This window comes from Melospiza melodia, chromosome 4 (genome assembly GCF_035770615.1).
Source record: "Melospiza melodia melodia isolate bMelMel2 chromosome 4, bMelMel2.pri, whole genome shotgun sequence".
NCBI classification, from domain to species: Eukaryota; Metazoa; Chordata; class Aves; order Passeriformes; family Passerellidae; genus Melospiza; species Melospiza melodia.
Genome location: NC_086197.1, coordinates 80,201,958 through 80,213,480, shown reverse-complemented (window position 1 = coordinate 80,213,480; position 11,523 = coordinate 80,201,958). Strand labels below are relative to the sequence as shown.

The 11,523-nt window shown below is 40.2% G+C and overlaps 1 protein-coding gene across 1 annotated transcript; it reads right to left on the bottom strand.

Annotated features, from left to right (window-relative positions):
• Positions 1 to 6,897: 6,897 nt before the first annotated feature.
• LSM8 (LSM8 homolog, U6 small nuclear RNA associated) lies at positions 6,898 to 11,178 on the bottom strand. Its single transcript, XM_063155335.1, has 4 exons — positions 11,079 to 11,178; positions 10,224 to 10,264; positions 8,747 to 8,874; positions 6,898 to 7,157 (listed from the first exon to the last, which is right to left on the bottom strand). The coding sequence occupies exons 1-4, from the start codon at positions 11,107 to 11,109 to the stop codon at positions 7,067 to 7,069; spliced, it is 291 nt and encodes a 96-aa protein (XP_063011405.1). The 5' UTR covers positions 11,110 to 11,178; the 3' UTR covers positions 6,898 to 7,066.
• Between the last annotated feature and the right edge of the window lie 345 nt (positions 11,179 to 11,523).

Sequence of the window (11,523 nt, the reverse complement as noted above, 5' to 3'; positions counted from 1 at the left end):
TTACCATGCCAGATCTTCTCTTACATAATGGCTCAGCTGTGAGAGCTCCCCTCTGAAGTACTATAGCATGAAGGTATTTATCTCAGCTGGTGAGCCATGATTAATTGAGCTACAATGGGTAAGAGACTGCTGCAACACCTTAGAAGATGTCAATGACTCAGGGAGTGTCCCATGAGCCAGTACTGCATCATCCAGGGGAAGTAGAGGGGCCTTTCTACCTAGCCTCAGCTAATATAAACCCCATGGACCTGGTGTTACGTGGGCTCTTTGCTGCCCACTTGATGGGTACAGGCTGCAACCACCACATCAACAGGACTGCAGCTGCCAATGAGACAAGAGAACCAAGAGGCTGTCATTGGAACCTGCGGGGTGGTGATACTTCTGATGTTTATTCTGTTTCTCAGTCTCTCTTCTCTCCCTCTCCTCCTCCACTTGTCTTTTTCCTATCTCTCTCTACCTCATATTTACTGATAAATAAAAATCTGTACTAATGCCTTTGGCATATGGTCTCGCCTGCACATTTAGTCAGACAGAGGCTTGTCTCTAATAATTTTAATAACTGGTCAGAACTTAACAGCCACAGGCCAGGCAAATGTGTCCTGTGGTAGAAGCTTCTTACAAGTTTCTCACTTTATTAAATTACTGAGGCTCAGGTGGCCCATGGCAGAGAGCATAGGAACTTCAGTCCTTTCAGTACTTTCATAACTAATGTTCTGCTGCTTAAAGACCCAAGACAATACAGGGCATTGCTCAAGCACACCTGTGTGTTGAAGAGTGGCATTAACAGTAGGGTAGCCTGGTAATTCCCTTTTAGCTAAGGGCCATTTTGCTGCCATCTGCACTTTGCCATTGAAACTCAGGAATAGCATAATTAGAACCAAACTCAAAATTATTGACACGTACAGTGTAGTTATAAAACACTGTACATGTCTTATCCATCAATGAAATTAATACAAACATATTGTTTGCTTTTCTTACTCCTTTCTGCATTGGCTGGACTTTTGTAAAATGGTGAAATCAGAAGTTGCAGCATAAAACTCAAAATTACTTCATGGCTATTATAAATAATGCAAGAAGTTAACCTAGTCTCTAGACAAATGAAGAAGCTGTCCCATTCAGCCACGTAATGATCTTCACTTAAATTATAACAATTGCTCTGTTCCATTCTTATCAGAGACTGTTTCCACTTGGATCCTGACAATTTTAACTGAATGTGAGCTGATGACTTTTCACAGAAGCTGTCTTGAAAATCAGAAGCACAATTCCAGAGGGATCCTACCTTACGACAGTTACACAAAATAATCTTAAACCTTTCTTTTCCAAGTCCTTGACCATTTGCCCTTCCTGGATTTAAACCTCACGCCTGACTCTTGTATCCAGGATGAGTTAGGATAACCTGTAGAAGAAACACAGCAAAAAGCAAGAAGGCTGCTTCCCTTCAGCATTGATGAGCACACACCTTCATGGATTTTGCACTTGCACTTTAATCATGGAAATCATTCTGCACGCTCCTACTGCTAATGATCTGATTGTTAGGAGAAAGGCTGGCCCCAGTCCTATTGACTGCTTACATCCTAAGTGCTGGTTTTTAAATCTGTTTCCAAACTGACTGAGGTTCTATTGTCTGATGTTTCCTCCACAGCATCACACATTTTCAATCAGCCTCAGCTCCTTAGCCATAATCACTTCCTGCCTTGGCTTCTGTTCAGTCTTGTAACTCAGTGCAAAACAGAGTTGTACAGTAGGTCTGTATGCATGAAATGGTACAGATGAGGTGGTATTTACGTGGCACTTGGCAAGAAATGGTTTTATTAATTGGAAATGCTACAAACCAAATTTGAAACTTTTATAGATAGTTTGGGGGGGTTAATGCTGCATGTTTATTCTTGGTCTTTTGCATGCATGCTGCTGTGAATACAAGCTTGACAGCCTGTCCCCTGTATCCAAGGTCTCTACATCACACATGTTCATCAGTGTGAATGCTGCAGATCCCAGCCATACACTCCCTGCAGCTCTGGCCAATTTGCAGAAACATGACAGCATTTATGTGCACACAGTTTCCATCTGCATGACCAACAGAGTTGAAGTCTGAAAATTACACAAGTGAGAATTACCAAAAATTTTAGCACAAAAATAAAAAGCAATAACCATAACTAAAAAGTACCACTTTAGAATAGGAAGCTTCAATATAAAATTCCAGTGCCTTAAAATACTTACGAGTAGAAAATGGTTTCTCACAATTTCTCAGTATTTCTTATAAGATGAATTATTTATACAGATACAATAACTGTACCTGTGTTTAAGAGAATTTCACTACAATGACCACTGCTGTAAAGCCCAACATTGCTCACATTCAACAGGTTTCCATCCTAGTTATTTCTATTTTTTATGCATTAGAGTACTTCAGGTCCAACTTCTTCAATTTCTCCACTGAATAATTCCCACTCCCATTTCTGTGCACTGTAATCATCACTGGATTCGACACTACAGATAAAATAAACCTAGAGTATAAAACAGTATGGCAGGAAAGCCATTAAAGAGGTTTTAGCAGACAAAAGCAGCACATGCACATGTGCTTGTCCTCTCTAAAGCAATGAAAGCCTTTCATCTACAAGTGCAAGGAGCCGGAAAGAAGTCGAGCACTGAGTGAAATTTTTTGGCATCCGGTGGCACTGTTACTGATGTAAGGCTGACTGGCAGCAGCACATTGTTCCAAGCAAGTTCCAGAGCTCCTGGAACGTGCTGCAATGCTCCAGGAAGGAACATTAACAAGTAGATAAGTCCTGCTTTTATGGCTAGTAAGCAGGTTTTGGCAAAAGTCTGAACGCTATTGCGTTTTTAGCTTTGGTTTTCACCTGCGTCAGTGGAGCTTTTGTTTCCTTCAGGGAAATTGCTACTGATGTAAGAAATGTCAGCATTTCTGCCACTACTGTACAAGTTACAGAAAAAAAAAGGCCCCTGAAAAGGACCTGAAGGCAAAATACAGCACTCTGAGAGAGGCCATCAGGAACAGGATTTCCAGAACAAATACCTGGCTCTTTACTATCTTCTGTCATGTATTTTCAACCTAGGTGTTGTACAAGCTTTCCCTCCCTCACCTCAACAATCTTGAACTTCTGGCACATCTGGGTTTTATAGTTATTTGTCCACGAATACCTGATACTTGAGTTATAATGCCTTATCATAAGCAACACAGAAGTTCAAACTGAATGATAAGACAGTTTTTCTGGCTACTTCAAGTGCCACTTAATCCACTAAATAATTTTCATTATTCTTATCAATAAGCTGCAGTTCCATCAAGTGGAAAGTAGAAATAAGAATCCATTAGTAAAAATTAGTAGAGTAGCATACACTGGTGCCACAAATATATCATAGACCAAATATAACTAGCAAACACACCTTGGTGTTCTAACTGGCATAACTCACACTCACAGTTTCCAAGTCTCTTCAACTGAGGCTTCTCCTTCAGAAGTGCTGTTGTGGTCATGGTAATTTAATTCCTAAAGGAGCAACAGCAAATTACTTACTATTTGTCATATTAACAATGGAATAAATTAAATCCTTGCATGCCAATGCATGGAGAATACAACTCTGGTATTTAAGGATAATTTCTATATCCATCTGCAGAATAAAATTCTTAGCAGACTGCAGCAGAGGCTAATAGGTGGAGTTATGTTGCCATGGGTACAAAACACCTACTCAGGCACACAGATTTGGTACATCTGCTACAAAAGTAGTAGTGGCCATGAGATAAATACCATTGACCTGCACTTTCATCTTCAGTTCTAGCACTGAGTGTTTGATGTGTACCTCAGCTGTTTACTTATAAAATGGAGTGGAGAATAAACACTACCTCCAGGGCTAAGGACAACAGGCTATAGTTGATAGGAAAGGTCAAGTTATACAGAAATTGTCCACTGTGGGATTATAACCTCAAACCAGTACCCGTGTTCAATCCAGTACAGCCAGTAACCCACTTGTAGGCCATGCAATATCTGAAGCACTTTGATGTGGATTGCAGTTAGAGAAATTGCCCTTGGACCACAGAAGGTAGTTTCTCTGTTTCTTCATGCACACCAAATTAATTTACTTAATCTCCTCATAAACCAGCTCATTCATTTCACTGGAAGATTTTTCCACTAGTCAAGAGTTGTCCTTTCACTCCAAGATCTCGATTAACCAAACAAAAGGAGGAAGTGACCAACCTATGACAATGCAGGAAATTTAATGGCATATGCCAATTACCTCCAATTCAGCATTACTTCCTTTTGGCCTTAGTATCAACTTTTTCTGCCCTTCTCATTTTTGTATAGCATGTTTATTACTCTGCAAGGACTCACTAGATTTTATTGAATATCCTTGTTATTTACTGAATATTTAATCTAGGCTCACTGCAGGGAGACAGTTTCAGGAAGAAAGTATTCATGATCTCAGCAGGGCTCTTCATATACCCCATGCAACCAGCTGACAGCCATAAGGCACCAGCAGTCAGAACTCTTAGGGAGCACCTTCAGTTCCAGAAAGAGAGTTACTCTTCTTTGTTGAGAGTACTTTTCTCTCCAGGAAGAATAAATCAAAGGCTTTTTGCAGACAATACTACTCATCTCCCAGGAGAAATTTGCTTTGCTGCATCTCTGCAATCAGTGTTAAACAGGAGAACCTTCAACCCAGCCAGCTGCACACAGCAAACATACCCCTTCTCAACACAGGAGAACCTGTGGTGCTCTTTTCTCATTCCATCCAGTCCTTTCACACCTCTTCAGCATCTGGGTTTCGCTCTCAAAAATTCAACTCTGCTTTATTTGCTCTGCTGTACCTTTTTACTACCTTCAATGTGCTTGCAACACTGACTGCAGAGTTCCCCTAGTGTGAAACACATACACAGGCTTTACCTGTGCTGAGCTTCCACCCCACTCTTCCTCTGGGGACTAACACTCTCTTCAGAATCACTACTACTAGGCCACCAGTCTATGGCCACTTTGTGGTTTCAATTGCATTGATTTTTCCCATCTTTTTTCATTTATGAAAACAATGACATAAATTACTCTCATTGGTGATCTGTTTTTTAGCCTACTGTGCTAGAGTCTTGATTAAATGAAAATACTCTTTCAGACTGGTTATAATTCAACTTCATACATTAAATACTATTTTACTGAGTGATTTCTCTATACTTACAGGTACCTAGTTAGCCACTATAGCTTAGAGTCCCTGAAAGTTCAGAAAGCTTTAATTGCATCTTAAAATTTTTAAAGAATTATCAAGTCCTAGATTTGATTTTAATAAATACCTTCTGACTAGGTCTCCTGGCTTTGATCCCTTCACCATTGCAAATGATGTGTTTGAGGTGAATGGTCCCCATAATGCATTAGCATTCCATAACTAATCTTCAAACATAATTTCTCAGCTATAAGACAACATATTTCCATAGTTTTTCCAGTGCTACTACAAGTATTCAACCCATGTGCTTCAACTATAACTCTCCTAATACATCCAACAATAAGTAGTGCATTAGTGCATCCTGACTCCACTCTTTGCCTCTGCACTTTTTGCTGAGCTCTAAAATACCTAATTTAATAACCTGCTTTTTCTTTATCAATACAATTCAGTTCCTACACTTTCTTTTCTCTTGTGAAGGTATCAGCAATTCAGTAGCTTTTTTCTTGCCTGTTAAATGAAACTGATTCTCTCGACATAATCAATTATGGCCAGGATTAGTACTGACTTCTGGTAATCACAGGAAAAACATTATTTGACTTATTCAATGTTTGCTTGGCAGTTCCAAGAAAAAATGTGGACAGAACACAACACAGTACTAGATCACCAGATGAATAAAGGCAAAAAAAGGTTTGCTGGGCTTCACATGCTCCACCAAGAACAATCTTAGAAAACAAGGTGGAAACTACAAGACTTGAGAGACATTTTATGGAAAACAAATATCTTCAATGTATTTGGTTTCCAAACAGTGAACTTGCAATGAAAACAATCCCATCTAATAGTAAAATTAGTATAAAACCCCCTAATATGCACATTAAAATTCCTTTTTGTTTGTTTTGACAGCACATTTATAGACAGGGAAAATACTGGACCTGTGGGACACTGGGGAATACAAGAGCTTTGTTCAAGAGTACAGACTTCATGCTGATATGGCATCAAACACACTATGCTGCACAGAGCTTGTCCCACTCAGCTTGGTGTAAGAGGTCTGTATGTGACCATTGTTACTTGGGATCCTTAGATCCAATATTAAGCCAAATTTCTTTCAAAATAAGTAATTTTCCTACCAAAAGTACTTATGTATCTTCTAAACTACATTTTAAGACAATGGTTACACATTAGCAAACACACAATTCTCTTTCTGTAGGTCTTACCCAAATTTTGAGCAACACAACAGCTGCTGAAAGGTAAAGATAGAGAATTAGTTGGTCTGGAATTTAATGGGCTTCAAATAAATCATGCATTTGGGTTTTTTGTTCCTGCTCAAAAGTCTGTTTCTCCAATTTGTCTGCAAGGATTAAGGCATTACAAACTCCTGCACCTCCAGTGGAGTCAAGGTCTGACACCACAAAAAAAAAAGTACTATGTGCATGTGCCATTAATTAGACTGTGAAAGCTTTTAACATTCTTCCTTTCTGCACTACACACATAGATAAAAAAAAATACAAAGAACACTTTTCTACATACAGCCACAACTGCATTTAGAGATGGTTAAACTGACTGGCACACATCTACCTTCAAATAATCCTGGGTTAACTTGAAAAAAACCTTGGTTTACCTTTAGGAATGAGATCTTATTTTAAGAACAAGGTATATATACACAGTACCAGGACCATCACTGATACTGATTGCATTTCCCAGTGAAATTATGCAGCCTGAAATTCAAAAGAAATGCAATGAAAGTATCTTTAGCAAAATGTAGAAACTTTAATTTACATGCAAAACTACAACATGTTCATAATAAAAAAACTGGTGACTAAACAAATTAAACACAATTTGTAAAAACTGTCCACATTGCTAAATAGGTCTGTACAACCAAAGATTTACAAAGTCCCAGTGCATTTTCATCTTTTCAGTGCACAACTGAGTTTAAAGGTTCTGCTCGAATATTCCCCAAGTCAAGAGCAGAATCTGTCTCTTCATCAATTTCACCAATCACAGCACTGCAATTAAAAAAAAATCAGGTTATTATTGTAGAAATCAAATCACACAGTTTTAAAACAGAAGCTGTATTTTATCTTCTAACAAGTCCTACATCCTGTTGAACTATACCAACTTCTGATAGATGCTGTTTATTCCATGAAAGCCTCTAGTGATGCACACTGGAATGCTCAAAGTACTTTGTACCATGTACTCTTTCTTTCCTTTTATTTTTCAACAGCTTCCCTATTTCATGAGAATCCCCTATTTTGAAGTTACTGTTACTTAGCTGTTGATTCCTTTTACTTCTTCCTATAAGGACACTGAATTTCAGCATGTTGAAGAGCTGCATGAATGCATAATTATTACTTGTATTAAACATGCTTGAATTTGTTAAGACTGCAAAAACAATTCTGCATCACAGAAGCATATTCTGAATATATTTCAGTAATGTGGCTGTATGATGATATCTTTCATCATACATTTCAATTGTATGACCACACAGTGAAGTAATAAACCATTATCCGCTGTTTTAGACACATTTTTAGTATCTGAATGAAAAGCTACTGGTAGAGTGGCATACAATGTGTCCCATTAGTTTTTCTTAAAATTTTAAGTCCAAAGTGATGAAAGCATTCAGAATGATCCAATTTCTCAATATTAGATAAATGCTCCTAGATATCAATTTAAGCCTTGGCATTTTGTTGTACAGAAGTGTCCATTAGAATTAAAGATGAAAATTCCTATCCAGGCTCATGTGTTGGTCACTGCAACATACTCTTTTTCCAGCTGTGATAAAAAAATAACCTTACTCTTGCCATTGGTTTCACAATGCTGCTGCAAAAGTAATCTTCTAGCTGGCCCACTTACCAGGCCTTCTTCCACTTCTCCTGTAACCCTCCCATGGGTTTGGCACAGCAGCTACTTCCCTCTGCATTCACTGAGCTTTCACCCTCATTTTGTAAAGGAATTTTGCATCAAACACCAACTCATACACTTGACACATCACTACATTGGCTTCAACACTTGCTACACTGCCAAGTCAGAACCTTCAAGGATTTTCCAGATTATAAAGTGCTCTCTGTGAACATCTGCTCTAAAGTAAAAAAAAAAAACCAACAAAAACAAAACTGTTGCAAGTCAACTTTGTATACCAGATTGCTGACTTTTTGCAGACACAAGTTCTAGCTCATTTTTTAGTGATTATTCTGTCTTTTCCTTCATCATCTCCCAGCCTGTCCTTGTAGGGGAGATGCTCCAGCACTGAGATCATCTTCAATCTCAACACTGCAAGGCAATCACTACTGTAAAAGAAGTGTAGGCATTTGCTATTTAATACAGAATCACAGCTGTGTGTTAGGAAAGATCAGGTCCAACCATTGCCCTAACACTGCCAAGTCCACCACTAAGCCATGTCCCCAAGTGTCACCTCCATACATCCTTTTAGTACCTTCAGCTTTGACAATACTTTCAGTGCCACCCACAAAGATGCAAGGTGTGCAGGGCAATCACAATTTATATAGATTATGGATATATAAATATACACAAACACATGTGCACCCACACACAAAGTCTGCATGGAAGGATTTAAACAAGAGCATGCCATACTCACACGTTATCACCTCTCACAATGTACAAGCCCAGCACCACTTGCTCAACTCCTTGTGAAGAACTGAATACTCGTTCATGGCTTTCATCCAAAATCAAGTTTATGGTCTGGTCAAAACCTTTGAGTGTTCCCTGAAAAAAACCACAAAAAAGCACACTGCCATTGCCCTTAAAAACTGCTGCCAAGGATATCATAAACAGAGTGGCAAAATAAAGGTACTGGAGAACAGATGTTCTATTCAGGTTTTACTCTTGGGCTTAAACACAAAAGTTAAAGAACGAAATTATAAAAGCAATAACCAATTCAAGAAAAGCACCCATGTGTTACTGTGTGTTCATGCTAAAAGACAATAAGCTTAAGCTTTATTATTAAAAAAATAAATTTTCATTTTATCAATGATCCTCAAGACAACCAATTTTAATATTTCTACACTTTTTTTTTGTATGGATGTTTCCAGAAAAAAAAAATAAATAAACAAAGAACAGAAAAGTTGGATTCTTGTGGTCAACAATATTGAAACCATTCCTAACAAGCAATTTAAAGTGGTATCTCTTTGAAGAAGATTACCTTGTGTTTACTAAATTATATAAAAAATAATTTTAAAAATACAGTATTTTGTGGCACTTTAATACATGTTTGGAAAATTCTTAACATAATTTGCCATCACTACTTAAGAAACTCAAACTCACATAAAACAGCCCTTCAAACAGCCATAATCTGCATTTGTATCATCTAACAATGAGTCCTAAACACCAACTCCATTCAAATCTTTATTGATAGGAAGTATCTTGTAGCACACACACAAAGTCTACCAGACTGACTTCAGCCAAGCAGATTTGGTGAAGCCAACAGATTTCTGCTCTCTCTTTCCAGAGGCTGCACAAAGCTAAGTGCAGACAGAAAGATAGTATGATTGTTGCAGCAGGATTGTAAGTTACACTCAAAACACAAAAGAATATAAGATGGGGGCAAGCAATGCAAGAAAAAAAGCCCCAGAACACAGAAGCAGTAAACCCAAAAATATTATACAGTCTAATGTATTAAGTTAGCCTATCCTCAGGTTTTCAGGTACAAACAGAAGCCCACAACACTTCTCCAGCTGATGTTTTTCTACCATAGGGAAGAAATGGTTTTAGCAGGAAAGTTGAAGAGCATACAGAAAAAAGTGGGCATTTTAGACAGAAACTAAATTACTGAACAGAAGAGGAATGCGTTTTCTGGTGCATTCCCACAGGAAAAGCCATTTGATAAAAAGGCCAGAGCATCTGCAGACACAAATTTATCAATGGCAAAAAGCTGACATGACATGCAAGAAACAGTAAGTAGTCATAAAATTATTTTTTTAAGCTTTATGGCAATTATTCAATACTATATAGTTTGGTTGTGTGAATACGTGAGACTATCCTAACAGAGATTCTTTATTGCCACGATGGGAAGTCTTTATGGGGGAAAATAAAATGTTAAAAAAAATAAGTCTTACCACAATCATTCTTCCATCAGAAGTAATTACTGCAACAGTACCTGGTATTTCATTAAGGAAACATTTAGTCATATCTGGAATAGAACCATTAACATTTTTTGAAGCATTCATATGGAATACAGGTTTTTTGAGCCATTCAGAGCCCCAAAAGCCTATCAGCACTTTTTTTAAAGCAGCATGGTTGACAATAACATGTGACAATGCAGTATTTTTCATTAACACCTCCCTGAAAGTCTCTCTTCACCCAAATATGGACAGTCATACACAAACATGAAAAAAGCCTTACAAACAGAATACAGATTTGAGCTCACCTCTCTTCCCTTTACTAACTACACTGCCTCAAAATGGAAACAACCGGTTCATAAACACTTTAAGGCCTTAAAAAACTTTAAAAGGCCTTAAAAAGCTCTGCAGTGGTGATCTCGAGGCTAGTATTCTGCATCCCTTCTTCCTGAAGATCTGACTATCCCCATTCGACGATCACATATTCATCATCTTGACTAATTCTGGCTTACTAGCTTACTGTTAGTGAATAAAACTGAAAATGTCCACGGGTTACAAAAAGCACAGAAAAATTAACACCAAAAGCGCTGCAAGACCCCCAGCTGGCAGGTTTTGAGCAAGTGCTGCCCAGCTGTTATCTAACAGCCCTTTCAGGGAGCAGGCCCACCGCGACCCCCGCTCCTCACGGGCATAGCTCAGCCCGGCAGCACTGGCTGCCTGTAGGGGACCCCATTCTCCGCGGAACCTCCGGCCTGCCAGGCCAACCTCCCGTGAGGGAACCCGGCACCGCGCACAGCGTCGGGCCCGAGCAGCAGAGCCGCGCTGTGGCACGGGGCCCGCGGCGGAGGATACGGTTGATGTAGTTCTCCAGCGCGGAGGTCATGGCGGCCGACTCTCTCCGCGGGGCGCCGCACGGCCGGCGCGCCACGCTGACGTACGGCCCGCCGCGCAGGCGCACAGCCCGGGGGCGGGGCCGGCCGCGAGCGCGGGGAGCGCGCAAGCACTGGGGGCAGGAGGCGGCCAGGAGGTGGGAGAGGGCCGTACCAAGGAACGAGCCGCGCGGGGGGGCTGTGGCGCCCCCTCCGCGGCACATGGCACCGCCCGCAGGGACGCCGGGAGGCGCGGCCGGGGCGGGGTTTGGTGTGGCGTGGGGCGGGAAGGTTCATCCCTGCAGCCGAGCGGCCGGGGCGGGGTTTGGTGTGGTGTGGGGCGGGAAGGTTCATCCCTGCAGCCGAGCGGCCGGGGTTTGGTGTGGCGTGGGGCGGGAAGGTTCATCCCTGCAGCCGAGCGGCCGCGG